The 20,434-nt window shown below is 40.2% G+C and overlaps 1 protein-coding gene and 1 long non-coding RNA gene across 3 annotated transcripts; one reads left to right on the top strand and one right to left on the bottom strand.

Annotated features, from left to right (window-relative positions):
• Nucleotides 1–1,404: 1,404 nt before the first annotated feature.
• On the top strand, nucleotides 1,405–17,181 carry LOC145458290 (uncharacterized). Of its 2 annotated transcripts, none has more exons than XM_080336626.1 (4): nucleotides 1,405–2,124; nucleotides 3,502–3,804; nucleotides 4,990–5,309; nucleotides 15,050–17,181. In XM_080336626.1, the coding sequence occupies exons 2-4, from the start codon at nucleotides 3,504–3,506 to the stop codon at nucleotides 16,814–16,816; spliced, it is 2,388 nt and encodes a 795-aa protein (XP_080192752.1). In that variant the 5' UTR covers nucleotides 1,405–2,124; nucleotides 3,502–3,503; the 3' UTR covers nucleotides 16,817–17,181. The 2 variants fall into 2 exon arrangements, with proteins under 2 accessions (XP_080192752.1, XP_080192751.1); XM_080336625.1 differs by having other exon boundaries at nucleotides 1,406–2,182.
• Nucleotides 14,318–19,921, bottom strand: LOC145458305 (uncharacterized). Its single transcript, XR_013921107.1, has 2 exons — nucleotides 19,302–19,921; nucleotides 14,318–18,893 (listed from the first exon to the last, which is right to left on the bottom strand). It is a non-coding gene; the product is annotated as an uncharacterized LOC145458305 (long non-coding RNA).
• Nucleotides 19,922–20,434: the final 513 nt, after the last annotated feature.

Below are 20,434 nucleotides of genomic sequence, written 5' to 3'. Positions count from 1 at the left end.
GCACTTATAGAGATTCGTGGTATAATCACCGGTATACAACTACAATCAATAGAAGATATCCCTTGGACACTGAGAACACCGCTGGAAAATGTTTCGGAATAATAGACGCAATGTGGCGCTGAGTGAATTGTATAATGCCGTGTAGTTCAATGATTTCTGAATTCCGACGGATTCAAAACTCAGATTCAGAAAGTGATTAGATAGCATTCGCCCTGTACAGTGAATATATATTGACAGGTTGTTTTTTCGACCATTTCAAGTACAAGATATGAACGTATTTTCGTCGACATTTTCCGCGTTAAGTGGAAGCGATAGTTGATAATGGGATCGATAGCGTGCCCGAAAAGTGCAATCGAGATCGTACAATAGCGGGGATGGCGCTTGGCGACAGGGCCGAGCGCGGAACAATAGGGCCGTTGTGGGTAAAAATTATTGTAAAATTCGGTTGGAAGACATTCCTTTTGAAAGGGCCTCGGCGTGATATTGGATGGGTATAAATTGATTCGGATAATCCATTTTTTTGGAAATCCGTTTTGCGCCCATTGTCGACTATGTTCTCGGCTCCCATGCTCGGCTACTTGAAAATCTAATCGCACTTAAGATGCGGGGCGATCGTCTCCGTCTGATCACGCGTCCATTATCCCGGTAGCTTCCTCTCGGCGTTATGCGCCCATTGATATTTTCCACGATATCTATGGCGAGGGTTATTTGCTTACGGAATTATCGAGGTGTTTCCTTCAATCCCCGCGAGCTCCGAAATTCTGTACAAATTGGGTAAGGAGCTTTCAGGGGATAAGTGATATTTAACATGCGCTCTACCAAGACGTGAGTAACCATTGAAAATGCGCGGACGTGAGCGTTTTGAAATTGAATGTGATAAAAACAAGTTTACATTTTTTATATATGCTTACCTTAATTTTTTATATTCATTGAAAGAAATAAAGTCTGAGCCGTTATAAGAGTGTAAGATGGTGGTGGTGTTGTTGCTGTTAAAGTAGTCGTTGTTTTGACCCGTAATCGTCGAAATCTAATGGGTCGGGGGGAAATTTATGAAAATTGAATACATACTAATATAACAATTCCAGCAAAAATGAACGACTTGCTTTCCAGAAGCCTTACCTATACCAAAATTCATCGTGGTAGTTCGTATATTCGTACATTTTCTATGCGATTCGTAACGTATTCCCTCGATAGATATGTGTCTCAGTTATGTTTTCAGCCACGCGCGAGAAAATTTCACACAGGTTTTTTTCCGGAATCGGCGATTCCTCAAAACTTACAGCAAAGGCGGGACGAAAGAAATTCGCGAGGAATTTTAAATTATTGTCGTGTCATCTCAGCGCCCGTTTATTACACTTTAGTCCTGGCATTTCTGTAAGCCACCTTAGATCGATATATGGTTCGTCAAGAGCGCTCTTATAGCAACTAGCTCGTCATCGAAATACTTCAATAAATTTCCAATGAAAACAAGACGTCCCATCAACGATTTCAAGCGAGCGAAAGAGCCATAGATTACCACCCTATATTCACAGGTGTGACACTAGAGCACGCGAATAATTAGCGTCATATGTCGTTGCGATATTACGTGAAAAACGAAATTCGCCTCTAAAAGTCGAGTATAAATGTTGACAGAAACGGAAATTGAATCCATAAATATCATTTAAATTTCGATTGCGTGTCGCGAATCGGCGGCGTATTCCGACAAAGGCAGGACATCGCGTAATATAGTCGGGAGGAAAAAAGATAGTTGAAATTCAGAAGAGCGGAGGCAACGCTAACGGTTAAAATTATCATTTCATCTCGCAATCTCAAGAGCTTATAAATCACGATGTGACGAGAGTATTAGAATACGACAATAAACCATGTTAATGGTTTATATTCTAGCTTTCGGTCAGGTAGTAGTCACAACCGCAACGCTGTCATACGTATTCAGGTAACAACACATCACAGGATTTACTTTTAAATAGGATATTGCATAACGTTAGAATAATTCTCTGATGCGTGCAGGTATCTTATCTAAATCTATTGTGCTGCAAAACCTGTGGATATAACTCAGTCTGACTGCTACGCCGTAGCCTGGAACATTTTGACACCTTCTGTAGCAAGGCGTAAAGAAGAATTACGGTTAGGTTATAAGGAATTTGATGTTTTAAGAGAAAATTTATCCTTTACAGAAAAGCGAGTAAGTAAACTGTTTTTACTCCACGCTCTCAATTTTTCGTTTGTTGTGATTGCAAGAAGCCGCCTATACTCACCAAAAATAACCTTTATATTGTTATGCAGCCTGTCTGATTAAGACGACTGTCCAAATACTATTATCACTTTCATCACTATGGCTCATTACGTGATCAAAATTTGGATAGCTTCATTCAGATCTTGTAGGTTTTAGGTTTCTAGAAGTGTCATTGATCGGGATTCGTTAGTTTTACAAATACAACAGTCTGGAGTCTGCCTATGCACGACATGATATGGCGCTTATCGACATTTTACCGTAAACCGAGAGACATCTATCATGCATCTGGTCATAATAATAATTTATATAAATCCAATGTAATGAACATATGCATTTCCCTCTGTACTCGATATCGGAAAGACAATATAAAGCTTTATCGAAGCATTGCGTTAATAATAACCTAAAAAGTAAATGAATGGGTGAAAAAGCATAGAGCTCGTAGGTTTGAAATTCTAGTTTATGATGTCGCTTTGGGATCAACAACTAAGGAAAGTTGCACCCGAAAACTATAATGAAAGTACTGTCTTGTAACTGGGTAAACCCGGATTCTATCATTAATTCTACACAATTTCTCGTTAAATGTCGATTCCAATATTTTTTTATTACACGAGGACAGTTTGATTATGGGGCACAAAATTCAAATTAATTATTACAAATATCGTTTACTAATAATAAGGGTTCAGTGCAGCATGTAATAATTATGATTGTGAAAAGTTTGAAGTTATGGAGACAAGACTGCACCGTTTGTGTAGACCCAGAATCCACAAATATCTGTCCCTCACGATAGCTGGAATTGGGTAAACGAAGTTTGCCTTATCAAGCAAGGTTTGCGAGGATTTAAATGCGATATGATTTGCTTTCGCGAAAATGCTTGCTGCGAAAATCGGTAAATATCGGCCCGGTTAGAGCGCGAAATTATTTTTCAAACTTACAGTTTCCCCCGACTTGTGTGTATTGTTAGACAGGAAATCGCCTGTAATTATCGAACTGGATGCAGTAAATTATATTAGGAGTGTGAATTTGTCGCAAATATTTGTTCGCTCGTGCCTATAGTGTATTGCATGTGACATGATATCATGTCAAATTCCCGTCAAATTCGCATCCATTTTGGACTATGAATGGTTTTATGAGTGAGTGAATGAATGCACAGAGTACAGTCCATTGTACATTGTATATCCCAATTGACACAAAATTCCATGGTGACAAGCGACGTTACTACTATGCTATTTGTGCGTTTCAAGTATTGAACATCGTGTGTTACCGTTCAGAAATGATGGAGCCTCTGATCCAGGCGTCGTCAGCGACTAGAGCCACCCCGTTCACGGAGGGCTCAAATTCATCTCTTGACCCCGCCACGCTAACCTTCGAAAGCGCAACAAATGAAGAGAAATCGAATCCACTTCTGAACATTAATGTCGCCAACCACGAAATCTCTCAATCTTCATTTGTCACGGCTAGCATCGCTCCCGGAATGCACGCAACGCCCAGCGCTACAAACACAGTGGGATCTTTGGCAACACTGGAGCCCGTCATTAGCGGCGAAACAGCGGGATCTTATAACAAATTGAACGGTATGTCTCACTCCTAATCGTGAGTATAATTGCAGATACACCTACCGTGCATTCCAACCATCACTTCTTGCTCAATGCATGCATCATTTTGATGATATATAACCGTACATTATCACACTTGTTCAGACCCGCGAAATATTTAAAGACTGTCAAATAAAGGCTTAATCGAAAATAATCGGTTATTTTATGAATTAGTATCGCAGTAAGTGAACAATGAAGACTGAAAGAGAAATATGGGAAGATCCATGTGTTATCGGTTTTGAATCCACTCCAAAGGGGTGATTCAAATCAATATATGACGGAACACGACCACCGACCGCAGACTCGCGGTGGGAAATAATTTTTCGTCCATCGCTTCGAATTTCTAGGCGTCTCGGCTCGAATGTAATCCAAAACTGTGAGCAAGCGATTAGCAGATTCATCTTGATGTGGATAGCTATATAGATCGTGTAACGGTCAGTCACTGGGCTTGAGTGCAAGCCAATATGCCAATCCAAGCCACTACATAGGATAATTTGACACGCGTGTGTCCACAGTAGTTTAGGATTCTCGAGTACTTAATGGTGCGGGATACATACAGCGATGTTGCTCCGAATACAAGTGGACTATATTCATTTTATCACCGAGTGTCGTGTTATTGGGAATATACTGGGTGTATATAAAATTAGAGTATGTATCAAAATATTCATAGCAAATCATTGCTATACCCACCATTCTCGGAAATTATGTCGATTTGATGACACAAATGATATAACCAACATTGGTTGGCAAACTGTGACTGCTACAAATCTTTATTGTTTAATCGCGATAGTCACGATCAGTAAAGTCATGCAAGCGATATGCTATGTTTTCATAAATAAGCGCGGTAATTCTGCCAAGACGAGTAAAATTGAAAACATGCGGACCTACAGATACTACCCCATTATATAGAATACAACCATATACGGCTGGTTGTTTATACTTAGTCCTACAGTCTGTCCACTGTCCAGTCGCGAGAACCGATGTCATTCAAAGAATTCGTATCCTTTTAGTGAGCCCCATTCGAGTATTTACGTTGGAGTATGTAATTCCTTTAGTAATATAAACTGGCGTCTATGCCGTTGCTCGTTAAGTTAGCTTCATCCATCATCTCAACGGGGGATTTGTTGAGTATTAATTCATACGACATTATTGTTTTCTATTCAGCGCCCATCAACGTATCCGGCTCCTTTGTCGAACTCAGAGGTGCAAGTAACAAGCCTGTCCAAGACCCGAAACCGGATCCGGGCTATTCGTCATCACCACAGCTTCCCTACGCATACTGGACATCGTCCGTCGGCGGCTACATCTCCAGCACCGACGTTTTGTATTCATGCCCGGAGATGAATGAATCTAAATCGCGGCAAAATACATCCGATGGACTCGAGTGTATCCAGTCGCTGCAACAGAATCAAGTCATGAGTAACTTGCACGATACCGCGAGGGGCTCAGTACAACTCCCGCCCCTGTATCTACCTAACCACGAGGTAAGAAATCCGTGCTTTTCTATAACAGCAAATGATAATAGTATGATGGTGAACGTGCGCGTACTAAATCATTGCCAAACAAAGGCGAGAAAATGCTATTGGATAGGGTTGTACAACGATTAATGAATCGTCTGAGCTATGTAAGGGTAATACAATAGCACATGGTATCGTTGAGTTCGATCATGTACGAAACCGTCGCACCATCGATCTGCAACATCCTACACTGTTCGATACAGAAACTTCGAGTTCTGTGACGCACTAACACGTAACAATCATCTTTCTCCCCTTCGTCTTCAGTATTCAAGAGTTTTGTTTTTTGTACCACTCGGGGCCCCCTGTAAAAATTAGTCAAATGCTTTAAATACTTAAATCACATTGTTTTCGCTGCTATCCATTATTGACGAGAAAAGATTGTGAGCGTTTAGTGAGTAATGAACAGTACCGGTACAACTTAATCGGTTGAATAGCGGTCTCAGTACGCCGGCGAGTCTTCTACTTCGTATGGTATTAATAAGATTCTTCCGTTTTCGTACGGCATGATTAGTTGGCTCGAAACTACGGAGCAGTGACGTATAACATATCTATGGTGTGGCGGACGAATAAGGCCCCTCGTTGTGTGGAAACGTCAAGTCCGACAAGTGTAACGCTTGCCAAAGAAAGGGGTTCGTCCAAGCGAAACGGAGAGCTTTGCGAGGTGGGGAAACATGAAAAATAGTCCGATCTTACATCGGGTGAAGTGGCTCGGCGCGTATCTAACCTAATTTTACTTGTTCTTTCTCGTAGAACAATAGACCTGCGAGAATTATAGCGGTCAGGGCACTTCGAATCTAGTGCCACTCGCTCTAAATCCGATTTCGATAGCGACCAGATTAATATTGAAACTTGGGCAACTGGTAATCCTACTCGACTGACTTGCAGCATTTCTGTGTATTGCCGAGGTTTTAGTCAGACTAAGTTTATAACAGAATTCGGTTTAGTAATGAAGCAATTTCACTGTGTCTGGGCAAATTCTCTCAGATTTAGAACGTAAAAGTTGCGGAATGGTGTGATTTGTTGCAATAATTGTGATATGTAGAAATCTGCGTGGATTAGTTGTCCGAAAGATGTCTCGAGAATAACAATCATATATTTGTAGTAGATTCTGTGTTGAATAAGGATTAACCATATTTGAAGAGGGTCAATATTTTAAAAGGCGTCGAGGTAGGGCGCGTCTTGCAGTGCCAAGTTCTCCACGTCGGCCATTTTGTATGGAAGTCATTTTGTTTCGACTGAATGGTGAAATTGTATTTCAGGAATAAATAACAAGTTTAGTTCTAGATATAGGCTACCTGCAAGATATGTGCACGATATAAAGATACTATACTTTGTCATTCAAAAGGTTGAATTTCATTGAGAACTATACCTAATGGTATCAGAGTATTTGTTGCTATCATCGGAAGATTGCTATAATACTGTATGCACCCCGGATCCAATAAAGCGACCAGACATAAAATGCTAAGCTTCTATCCGGAGGTAGGAATCTTGCTTGCTTTACAGTGACGCAGAATATCTATGCGACTCGGTAGCACTAGTTTAATTCAGAAGAATGGACAATTGGACATTTGCCAGGGGATTTGTTTACGAATTTGGCGTTCCTCGAAACTATATTGACTTATATTTTATTATTATTCATTATCAGCATTTAAATATCACGATGACGGAGGTCTTGATTGTGAATATCTTAATGTGTGATAATAGAATACACAGCATGCGTGATAACCGGTATTGCTTAACCGCTGGTTCCCCTCTTCACAGTAAATCGAAAAATCGTAGCTACTTTTCGCTATAAGATGCCTTTTCAAGGATCTCCTGCGATACATAGGGACCCTCGAAAAGGATTATATGAATAGGGATTTTTTATATAGGTTTACCAACTAATAAGTCAAATTATGGTGGTTAATTCTTGGGAATGAAATAACTGTTGAATAGATAACTTTCCCATCATACCACGCTCAATTGAATCTTGCAGTGAGCGACTGGCCGTGACTCTTATCAGGGATAAAAATTCATCAATTAGTCACTGCGTAAATTCCTAAAACAAAATCATTTTGATCATTATATTTAATTTAGTGGTAGTGGTAGTGAAATATTGTCGTTGGAATTCTATCAATCTGGCTGAATGAATGAACTGATGCGTAGAACATGCAGGTAAACTTCGCTACCTAATTTGTTATACAAGAGTTTCGTACTGATACTTTACAGAATATGAACCCTGAGCATCTAAGATACATGCTGTGTCATGTTGATAAATGACGCGTGATTTAAGATGACTTTGAAAGATGGAGTTTGCACTTGATGTATGTATGTATGTATAAGGGGTTTTATGGTGCTCGACTACTAAGATCTTGTGCACCAGGCCTGGGGGAGCTAATAGTTAAATCAGATACGTCTACACTTGATTTAATTTTAATTTTGCATGAGTGTCGATGAAACAAAACGTTGTACAATTGTCTCTCTCCGTGAAAAGTTAAAATTATCACAAATTTTTTAAATTTCCATTGTAGATATATAATTCTAAATGCAAAAACCTTTATTTTCACCAACATCTCGCTATGTGGCCTAAGCTTTTTCCGACTATGCAAGTGTTAATTGTCCACACGAGGCTGTTTGAATAATATATCGAAGTGATAGTACGGCAATGCGGTTTTATCATAATGAGCCACATATCTATTTCCTTGAATATTGTACGAGTATGAATCGTGATTATGAGGAACAAACTAAATAAGGATTACTTAATTGGATTGTTCCGGGGCGTCTTTTGGATACGGAAACTTGAAACGAGATCTAAGTAAATCTTATTTAACTCTGGCGTGCCGTAAGTGAGATGCATACCGTTAAAAGCGCATTCTCTGTAACAGTAATTGCCTAAATAGACTGATTAGTTTTGGAATATTGAGTGGTATTTGATTTGTGATACCTGACCAAATAGCATCGTTTACTTAGGAATCGATATGCAAACAAAGTGTCCGTCGCACGCGTTCGCGCACGTATCAGTTTTCACGCCGTTTTTGAATCCAGCGCGATACTAACAAATCTTGGGGCTTGACAAAATAATCCTGGCTACCATATTATATTCCGAATAATGTCACATTGTAAGATTAGCGGCGTTTAGAACGCACCTGTGCGAGTAATCCGTGGATAAAATAACGCCCTCTACACAATGCGAAGAGGCAAAGTATATATGAAATTGTGACTGTCATAGATCTGCATTACTTAAGGAAGTCCATGTACTTCCCAAGTAAGAGCGTGCCAATATGGTTTGGTTCATTGACTTATAATTAAAATATTGTAATTCTTAGGCATTTATTAGCTTACACTGATATATTTCGCCACGACGCCTATGAGCTTAGAAATAGTTAGATGATTCATTTTGACATTTGTGTACTGGTGAATGATCAATGTTTAAATTCGTTACTGAGTCGGATACATCATCGCCCATATGTTCAAGGGATTTGATGGGGCCGTCGGGGTCAAAACAATGTCAAAGACCAGGGATTACTGTAAATGACCCCTCTCCACGCCACGATATATCCGCGATATAAAATGTCGTAAAGATAGAGAAAAAAAACTATTACTGAGCGGTCTGTTCGGTGATAAGAGTTACAAGCAAGCATAAGTCCCATCGAAACAGCAGCCATAATGTGGTTTCTTACTTTTATGGTCAGCGAATATTTCGATAATACCTCACCATGATCGATTGTAGGCCTCATCCTCGTTGTGATACAGATTGGAGTGATATAACACCAAATAAAATATGTCCGGGCAAGAAAGTTTTAAAGCGTTCATGAATTAGATATAAGCAGTTGACGTTCAGTTCAATGGTAATGCCGTATTTTATTTTTGAAAAATTACTGACGAAAATTAGGATCATTTTAATTTGGAACTTGCGACAAGTTATTAAATAGTTAAAGCGTATTATATCAAAGATATTCAATATATTTATCACGAGTCACCGGGTGGAGCAGAGAGGTTGCAAATGGAAGTAAAAATCGTAGAAATACCTATAATTCTATTTGTAGTTAGGCGTGTGTACGGATTACAACTTACAATTTTCCGACTACCCGCATATTGACGCGATTATCTTTATGATATCTCAGTAAATTCCCTTATAATGTCTCTAAATCGAGAAAATTGTTCGTCTCGCATATTCATATTCTAGGGATTCAATCCTGTTAGTTAATATGGAAACATTTGTTGAATCAGGTCTGCCTTATATAAAAATGCAGCAATTCTATATTGTCCTTCTGCTGCAATCGCGCTGCCCTATATAGAGATCATGCATGATAACACGTCATTGCAGTGGTTGGAATTGTAGAAAATACAAGATATATAAGGTATACATAGGAGATATTTACCCCCCCCCCCCAGCGTCTTCTAATCACCCAACTTAGTTGGACATACGGAATTTTATTTATAAACACAATTTTGGGCCTAAAGAGCTTGCTAGTTTCTTGAAACATTCAATTATTTCAATTCTCCTTAGTTTCGTTTTGTTGTCCAACGAGATCGCCCGATTGATTTCTATACGATTCACTATCGCTCTGTATTCAATAAATGCGTTCGAACGTAACTTATGGAGAGTGTTATTTAACTTACCCAGAGTGATACCAATAGTTTCCCTGGGACATGCATTCGTTGTGGCCGTAAGTGGGCATGTATGCCACCCCTTACTTTTGACACATAATTGACCACACAGCAGTTCTGACTGAGGCACAGTAGAGTCTAGTACGCATGCCCTAGAAAACCCATGTGGTCCACGAATCTTGCGGCTTGATATCCTGGGTTGGAAGCAGGTACCCACGTTCGAGTGGTTGATAATCTGTCGCAAATTCCTTGCGGTATTATCGATCTCCATTCTAGTAAGATGAGTGTTGTCTAATACATTGTATGATATACACAATATACTTATGTTGGCGGACTGATGGATTAGACCACCCTACATAACATCGTAATCACTTACCCATGTCAATTTTCGTTCATCAACATTGGTCATATCGCTATGAGTAATGCCAACTGCCTACCCCATTTAACACAATGGTACTAGGCATGCCCCGGTGTGTTCCACTTACATGCCTTTTCAAGAGGTGCCAATCAAATTTACCGATTGTTTTTCTTGCTCCACCGCCACGGTATATTTCTCATTCTCGATAACAAATCGAGCGGCATCCCGTGGTGAAAAGCGAACCGCAACATCCGCTCTATCGTGTGCAAAGTATCTAGAGAGTGAATGAGTTTTGGCTGAGAGCAAGCAAATACATTTTCAATACTGCATAATAGAATAGAGAATACGAATGATCCGTCAGTTAATCTAATGGTGTTTTAGACGGTGCAAAACCCACATAAATAAGAATCCCTCTACATGGCATTGCCCCCCTCCAAGTTGCTTGAATTCGCATGAGCCATATAGGCTACAGCACTCCACTACAGGCTGTTTGAGGTTTCAACCGCACGATACCAATAATTCAAAAGCCACTATATTCTATCGAGAAAGCTCTCTGCATATGCTAACATAGGTCCCATTTGACAATGATTTGAAATCTTCAAAGTTCGAAATAAAACGAAGTAGGCCTATCTTAGCGAAGACGAGGGGCGTGATATTAATCGTATTAGCGATAGGATGTTTACAATCCCAATTTGCTAGTTCGTTTGCATCGTCTATCCACGGCTTTTGGAAGACCTCGCCTATACACACATTGATTGGTGGCAATGAGTATCGTGTAGTGGGATCACATTTTACTTCTTCAGTATAGGAATACCATAGCCGAGGTCGATCCCGCGACGCGTCGGTGCTGCAACTTCTGTGGCAGGAACTTAAAAGTCACCTAAGTCTGCTCGTTGAACATTAATGCTCCTGTAAATTTATTATAACTTCATAATGGCAATGCTTTAGATGGCGGACGTTGGCAACATTGTTAGTTAAGTAATATAGATGTAGCAGTAATGTCGCAAATTTTTTACTCAATTGCCAGTAGATGTAGCAATTTGCAGAATACGACGGAACTACTTCAACTAGACATAAAATGACGGGTATGAAGAGTACTCAAGATAGTATAGATGTAACAGGTGGATTTGGTCGAGGCTCCGCAAAGTTTTATTGTCAGACAATCGGAGGAGAGTCACTTTCAAAATGGACTAAAACAAGGCTCGTAAAGTGATGAAAACCTCTTCAGTAGCCACTTTCTACTTCACAAAGTCCGATAAGTCATTTGCTTCAAAAACCCTGAAACAGCGGTCTAGAAACATATTTTGAGTAGGTATTTCAAGTAGGCCAAATGTACTTCGAAAATGAAAGTACTTCGTTACTCTTACTGACCAAAAATACTCCAACATGAGCCTGCTATACACGATCGTGTCTGTTGATTATGTCTGGCCTCAATTTCTATTCGACTACATTGCTCTAGAAAAGCTACTCTGATAGCGGGCCTGGACATTTGTGGGCATAATACACACCGCCACTCATTGGATAATAGCATCTTGTGAGCCACTATTCATAATAAGATAATATCATTGAATAATCAACATTCCTTTTACGCTCATGAATCCCATCACAACGTCTTACTACAAACAGTTTATAGTGGTTTACTGTTGTCGTAATTAAATCTCAATGTGTTTGCTATTAGATACTATCGCTATTGTCACGTCGTAGACTTCACGCAACGTGCAATCTGCTCTACTGTAGCATGTTTTGGGCCTGAAATGCAAATATTACTTTACAAGCTTGGTGAGGACATACAGATCGGGCGTGATATTATAACCACGGGCGACAAGCTTTGGTAAAATATCTGTAGAGAAGACGCATGGCAAACCACATTTTCAATCTCGTCTTTGCCCGGTAGATGTGGAGACGCCTTCAATTGATATATTTAGTTGCTAAATATCAGGGTGATTATTGTCTCGATGTATCTTATCTGAAATGCGATGAATGTGTTTTGAACTGAGGCATGGCTATCGCTTTCTGGTTTTTCGCATGCTTCAATAGTTCAAGTTTGTCGTTGTGAAATATAGAAGCTGTAGACGTGTTTTCCTAAGGCCTGAATAATATATAGGCCCCGCTTGCGACATAGGAATATTGAGACAGACATACTCTCAGATAGCCGACTACACTGTGACGTCATAACACCGATGGTTTTATTTCAAGAATTTGTGGGTCATATTGACATTAGCCATTTCCAGTGGGCCATTTACCCATCGTACCCAAGTGCTCGATAAGGGTAAGCGCAATATTTACATCGGCGTATATGCGTGTTAGGCATTACACCTAATAGAAAGGATCAAGTGTGATCAACAGATATCGTACACGGAAAAAATATAATTTTATTCCTAGGATTTCTATTTAACCACAGATTACAAGTACATAATTCAATAACATTCATGTGGCGTATGAGAGAGCGCATACAAGCGGCGACGTTGACCTTATTTTGTCGCATACGACTTACTGCCTAGCAATCTAGAATGATACGGCCGTGTAATAAACTCCAGAATTGCTGGACACAGATCATTGCCATTTGATTGGAATTTGACTGATTACAGGCTTGTTTCGTCTATCGTTAGGTGCAGCATTGCGTAGCAAGACACCCGGTTGCTTCTACCCACGAAGGTATGCTGAGAGAATGATAAAGAACGCTTTACTCATACAGCTAAACAGCAAACCCAATACTTGAAGTGGTGTTTAGTGCTGCTCGCGTAAAGATTAGATGATAGATTGACAAGGCATTCGTTAACGTCAAGTGACCAGTTGACCATATTCTGCCTCGCTAGTAAAACAATGTTTGTAGACAGATGTCTCCAAAATGATTCTTTCCCCTCGTGTGTAACAGCTAAGTCCTAATCACAGATTAAGTCAAAGAGATAACAATCGAAAACGGATGATTCTTGCGTGAAAAGTATGACTCCTTTAGCAGACGAACCCAAAACACCGAATATTGACTTGCTGCGTATAATCTATTTTTCATCTGTACCTTAATCAAAAAACTATAATAATTAGTGCGGTTTTCAATAATACCCGCGTAGTATGATAAACAGTCATTATCTCCACCTCATGTCAATCTTGCCACGCCGGCCTGAGCGTTGCACATGTGCTCAGCAAATGGTTTCTATAGCCCAGGAAAATGTGAAAGGCTTGCATGAAGGGTAAGGTTCGTGAAAGGATATATACAATACATGTGTTTATAGCCGCGCTTAGTTTGACATACACCAGTCAAAACGAACTACCAGCCGCCATTTTGTTGCATATCAGAATCCGAGCAGCACCGCGTAAGAGGAAGACATTCGTTAATATAGTTGTCTAAAACCATATAGTCCGGAAGAGATTTCTTATTCCGTGTGTATATATACACAAACTTGTTCCGAACCCTCTTTCTCAATTCCACATCTCATTGTATTCATTCCATCATGAAAGCATCGCTAACCGAGCGTCGTGCGAAAGTTCTTTTCTTGTGAATGTTAAAAAGTGTTGTTTGCAATGATTTAATGCGTACAGCGTATATGCGCACGAAAAGAAAGGTAAGCGATGAATACTTTCAATTTTGGGGCCATGATATATGCTACATCACACTATTTGTCCAATAATTGCTGAGTGATAAACTATTACGGCCATTCACGCTGCTGCGAAATTGACGTATCCAACAGCAGCGTAGCATATTTATTTGCTTTTATTCATTTTAAAAGTATATATAGTCAAATGGTTAAAGACAAATATTTTTCTTCTAAAACGATGCTTCAACTTGCTGCAAGTGCTAATAATAGAATTCCGCATGAACTATAAAGCACTACAATGGTTTCCAACCTATTTGCTCGTGGCCCACTTAATTTAGTAAAAAAATGAAGTTGCTGCATTGGCGTTCAATGAAAAACACCAAGTTTCAGGAACACAACTGAATAATCGAATGAAACTGAACTCAAATTTTACGGGAATTTTGTTGCTCTTTTTCATCCTAATGACTTTTTATTCTGGATGCAGTCGATGAGAATGAGCAGCGTATGTCATTTAGAGATCCTTTTTTCAAATTGTATAGAAAAATCAAGTTTTTATAGCTTATGTTCATTTTACACTTATTGAGAAAATTAAAAATCTTCATTTTTTTCCGGTCATGTTCATGTTTATCATGTCGTTTCAAGGTTAATTATGGCCAAGACATGGCCGAAGGAAAACATAAACTTTAGATAAAGTTAATTTTCTCAAAATGCGTAAACTGGACTCAAGCTACTTTGACTCCATACCGACATTATGTTCAACGGGGATGAAAATGTTTACACATACCACCAAATTGTAACGACAAATGATTTCACAAACGTAACATCAGGTCAAGCTTGTTTGCAATTTACCTGTCGTACTCTTTATGTGTTCATAATAACTTGATTTTTTGGTATCACTGCATTGCATACCATGCAAAGCTCTATGGCACACTGGAAACAGCAGCCAACAGGTTGAATACCCCTGCTTTCTCAAACGAGATTAAAATTATAGCGCTTGATAATGATAAGCTGAGTGCGTGATGGAGGAGATGAATTTTCGTGTTATCGGTTTACAATTCGCGCGGGTATTTCCACGCAAGTATTCCACCGCACCTTGTACGAAATATGATCGCGCTTCCCATTTATCTGAAGACAAATCCGACTCAAAACAGAATGGTTATCAGCCACGACGCCTTTCTTCTATATACGTGATGTATAATTTTTTGAAGTTCCATTTTTCCGTTCAGGTCCGGCAACCGTCAGCCCTTCAACCCTCGCACTTTGAACTGACCGCTGATCGATGCCAGCGGTACGATAGCAAGTTCGAATCCTGTTACGAACGAAAAGACGCTAATCCTCGAGATATTCACTCACTTAGTCCGCGAGCCGAACTCCCACCGTCGCATCATTTATCATACGTTTCGCCCACTCACCATCTCGAAAAGGACCGAATCGGTACGCCCCCGAGGCAGTTACACATGTCGCCTGCTGGTGCCGATGTCATGCAAGGACAGAACAGCCGCAACGGCGGCTATAACGTAAATCCGGGCGACAACACCCGATACATTCCCTGGCAAGACTCAAGGCAACAGTTGAGCACGTCGTCTCCCGCTGCGCGCTCACACCATTCCGCATTATCGCCGAGCAGAAGTAACTACGCAACGGATCCGATGTCACAATCGTCCGATCGAATTCCAAGAGTAGACAACCACACCGGTTCCGAATCAGAGAGCATCGCCAACGACTTGTCGTCAGAGAAACAACCCTACGACGATGAAGACATAGACCACGACGATGAAGCTCACGATTATGACTCGCTCTCACATCAGAGCCCAACCACCTCTAGCACTACTTGCACGAGAGATAACGCAAGCGATGAGCCTAGCGGTAAAGACGACTGCGGCAAAAGCAACAGCGCACAGGACAATTTAGTAACCACCACTAGTTCTGGCAGGCGTCGAAAGAGACCGATACAACGGGGTAAACCGCCGTACAGCTACATCGCCCTGATCACGATGGCTATCGCCAGCGCGCCAGAACGCAAACTGACTTTAGGCCACATATATAAATTCATAATGGACAGATTCCCTTTTTATCGCGAGCAAAACAAGAAGTGGCAAAACTCCATCAGGCACAACCTCACCCTCAACGATTGCTTCATCAAGTTACCGCGCGAGCCTGGCAAGCCTGGCAAAGGAAATTATTGGACTCTAGATCCCGCCGCCGAGGATATGTTTGATAATGGATCATTTTTGCGGAGGAGAAAGCGGTTCAAGAGAACCGACACCGAGAAGGCGATGTTAAACTCCTATTTACAAGAGCAAAGCGCCTTCACTTCATCCAAAACATACGTTGGCCAGACGCACGCACCTGGACCCTATTACGACACAGCTCATCCAGCATCAGCGTATTTAGCAGCCAACTCTGTCGGCCACCCCCATGCACATTTATCACAATACCCTTTACCGCCGAATTCGTCAACCATCAACGGACAAGTATTCCGAATCGATAATATCATAGGCCCGCTCCATCAGGGAGACCCGCACAGTCACATGAGCCCGAATCACCCGTCCCATTCTAGTGTCCACCTGTCGGGTAGGGACCCGTCCGGTCCACTGCACGATCGTGGCACGCCACCCCAAGCGCAGCAATACAAATCTATGTATCCTACCTTCGGACCGGGATCGTTGATATCTCCATACGGTTCCGGTAACCCTGTCTCTTTACCCCCGAATGCAGGAATGTCAGCAAATTATTACTGCCCGTCTAACCCCGCGTATCACGGCAATCCGGGCTCGTTTTACAATAGTAATTCAAGATACGAGTTGAATCCGTCCAAAGACCCGTCCGCATACCCTGGTTTCTCGCCCATACAGACTTCCACAACCGTTACTGAATACGGTGAACACCTCGCGACGATGCCATCAGCACCTCCGCCGAATCCAGAAAATACTTACATGAGGTCGGCCGACACGACTTACACGTCATTTAATCGATACATTTCCCCGGTATGAAATTAGATACGGCAAAAGTCCATTGACAATATGCACCCGCATACGACGGCACAGCAGCGGAGCTCACCGCGTCGATAAGTTTGATGATGAATTTGGCGGGAAATCGAACCTGCAGTCACCTCAAAATAGATAATGTACACTGTAGTCGAAACCATGATTAACGTAGCCGTAGATCGTTTCTTATAGTTATAACAGTATTGGCGATATCCGCAATCCTTATACCGATCCGTCCCTCGTGTAAGGTCACCCGTGGTTTCATCTCTTTTTCAATACCTTGTCGTGCGGATATTTTTTATTTCTTTTTATCGGTGCTTTTATTTCGTGACAGGAATTGCAAACTCATCGAATAAACGAACGATTTCGAATATTGATGTACAAAATCTATTGCGTGGCCAGAAAACCATGAGGTCTTGTATACATTTATCAATGTACACATGGGTTTAAGTTGTAATCGGGTGCGATAACACCAGAGCGAAATTCTTTGTATTGCCGTAACTTGTCTAGATAGTACGCGGATAAATATTCCATAATTTCTGTAATAAGGTTTAAGAGACTAGCAATTGTCATAGTTTCAATCGCGCGAAAGTTGTGATGGAATTGACTTTCATGGTGGTATGGTATGGAGTGAGAAGTCAAATTAGATGAGCCCTCCATACACCAAATCAGGGGTTAACAAAACAGCCATGTGTTTTGCAACTTGCAAGTACCACAAGCGAGTCGCATTAGTATGAATACTGAGATGTAGGGAATGTCTTTGAACTAATCGCATTTCGCAAAGCATCAATAAATACCCGGCCGTTATCAGTGGCTAGTAAAGAGTAGAAAAGATCAGAATTTGTCACGCTACAGTCCAAGTCTTATATATTAATGGAATCGCTCTATGGTAGCAAAGACAATATTCGCTTGTCGTATCAAAATGGACGCAAGTTGCCGTGAGAATCTGAAGGATCAAGTATGCGGCAAGCGCAGGAAGCCTAACAGCATTGGCCGATCGCCTTGATGAAGTAGAATTTAACGCCACTAAATCGCAAATACTCAGCAGAGCAAAGCATAAAAGGTTTCACGGATTACCACGGAGCCATACCTGCTGAGTCCTAGCGTTTCACTGAACTATTCACCTTAACCTGGGTAGATCATAATTTTGAGTCCTATCGCTGCATTTAAGAATATTCTGAAAGGATGGATATTATAAATAAATTTCCCCTCTTGGGTCAATTTTTAACCGACTATACTGTCGACCCGCTCTACTGACCGCCGAATAAACGTAATTTTGAGTAATTAGATGCAAGTTATTTCATCCAATTCATTTAATAGTTAGACTGACAGACAGACATTTATTGATTCGCCAAACATAAAACTTTGACCGGAGGTGACGATATGGCATATAAAAGTCTTGTTACTTGTCACCTCCGTAGCAGTGAAGTAATCGAGTGTATTTATTTTTTTTAAATACAAGAGTGGACACTGGACAGTCTGCAACATAGAAGAAAACAATAAACACAAATATATAACAAAGACAGTAACCAGGGTAAGATATTAGTTAAAGCGATATGAAATCAATAAATAGATGTATAATATATAAATCACTTAGCATATATACAGCCTATTATTCGTAGGAAGAAGTAGCCTACATCTGGAAGCAGCATTCTCGTTCGTGCATCGAATGGTTATTGATCACAATGCTTATAATATCAGTGAAAGATATGATTTTTGAAATGTCCCACATTGTTATACATAAATATATGCCTTATTATGAGTTCCTATTTGCTAAAAAGTAGGACAGAATTTCGTTATTCACACGTTGTGCCTTGATCTTTTGACGTATCGAGGCAGCATTATCTCTCTACATTTTGGATGGAAGAAAAACTGCATGTCTCTTTCGTGGTATTGGGTCAACGCAAATGTTAAAGATGAAAACGATCGGTCCAAATTTTGAAGAGTAGATAGGTCCTATTAAAAATTTGGAAACCCATCACTTTGGTAGTCGCCTGAAGATGTGTCCATGCGCCACTGATGTTTCGTGATGATCGTATTCAACATGCAGTTGCATTATTTTCAACGAATGGTGGTGTTAATTCTGCGTGTCAAAGGTTATGCATTATGAAAGGGAACGTTTGGCTTAGCACACATGGAGAAAAGCCTAATCCCTAACACTATATTGCATTTCAAAGTCAACTGGTGTTGTCAGAAGCGTGTCAATTTCGTTGTGGGCCGTCAGGAATTTGGTGCTTTTTATAAAACTCAAGACTGCTACGTCGGCCTACATCAACTTGGCGTGCCTGTTTTTGAGCGATATCTCGTAACCTTCGAAGCATTTTTTCTGTAAACGATACAATGCAATACATTTGCGATATATATGTATATTGTATAGTAAGATAGAATTGAATGGTATATTCATATTGAAATTACCCCTGATGAGTGCCGAAAATAATCGGGTTCATTTCAATATGAGTATACTATGCAATTGTATATTGAAGTTATATACCTCCAAGAAGCTCGTCAAGTAGTAAGATAGGTTCGCAACCTTCCTTGCTTTTCGCAGTTTGATTTGAGGGCTTCCCAAAGACTCATCTTTATCACGACTACATAAAAAATTCAAATCAATGACAAAATATATAGGCTTACTCGTATTACAGCAGTTTTGCCCGTTATAATTTCTTATAACTCAGTCTGCACGTGCCATGAAAATCGATTTAGACAATGACTGTCTTACGTGTCGCAATAGATACTGATCGTTGCGCAAAACGCAAGTTTCAGGATAATATATATATCGTTCAAGCTTGACTTTCATCGACATTCATCATTCTTCCAGCGCTAGAGGTCCAACAAACTGTCGAATGGAATCAATACTTAAAAGCACCGAATTGAATCAATCACTCACTGTTGAGTTTCTTCGGTAAACCGTAACCCCGCGTCTCCATAAAACAAAGAGCAGTTATTTGCGGTCTTGCACACTTGGAGCACGAGTTGAAAGTTCAAAGGTAAAGAATTTTTATTGTGCGTGAAATGCGTACAGACTTCTCTTCCTTTTTTGTAATAAGTTAGCCAAAGCTCGTTTTTGTTGCTATTTATCCCCGTAATAACTGATATGTTTATACTCGACCGTGATGCGATAGTTATTAGCAAAGGCCTATGGTAATGATGTCGCAGAGTTTTATATGGCGGTAATATATACCGCATATAGGTTAACAATTTTACCAAGCTATAACAACATTAGCAACCACGTTATCCTATTTTGAATAAACACGATAAACCTCAATACAGACATCTGCAGTAACTCACTTGTCAAACGTATATGGCATATAGCTATTAGATATGGGGTGATTTCAATATCAATGCAGTCGATTACATTACAATTCCTATTACGTTACAGTAAAATCTCGCATTCGTCCATTTAGATTACGAATACACGGAAAAAGTAATGAGTGACTGACAATTATTGATGACAACATTTATTAAACTATTTTAATTGACATCAGTCTGTGTACCATATTAGAATAAATTTTTGAAAATTATGACGTCAATTGAATATTAAGGCACAATATATGTAGATATTGCGCAACTTTGTCGCAACCATTCCAATGTTCATACCAGCTACGGCCCAACCCAACAAGATAT

Source organism: Botryllus schlosseri, chromosome 16 (genome assembly GCF_051294905.1).
Source record: "Botryllus schlosseri isolate E-star chromosome 16, Bs_hap1, whole genome shotgun sequence".
NCBI lineage: Eukaryota > Metazoa > Chordata > Ascidiacea > Stolidobranchia > Styelidae > Botryllus > Botryllus schlosseri.
The sequence above is the reverse complement of the archived record's forward strand: the minus strand, read 5'-3'. Positions and strand labels throughout refer to the sequence as shown.

Excerpts from the sequence above, each read along its gene's own strand:
- LOC145458290 (XM_080336626.1), top strand. The coding sequence starts at position 3,504 with ATGATGGAGCCTCTGATCCAGGCGTCGTCAGCGACTAGAGCCACCCCG. Across the intron at positions 3,805-4,989 it reads ATCTTATAACAAATTGAACG|CGCCCATCAACGTATCCGGC; the intron begins GTATGTCTCACT and ends TTTTCTATTCAG. Across the intron at positions 5,310-15,049 it reads TGTATCTACCTAACCACGAG|GTCCGGCAACCGTCAGCCCT; the intron begins GTAAGAAATCCG and ends TTTTCCGTTCAG.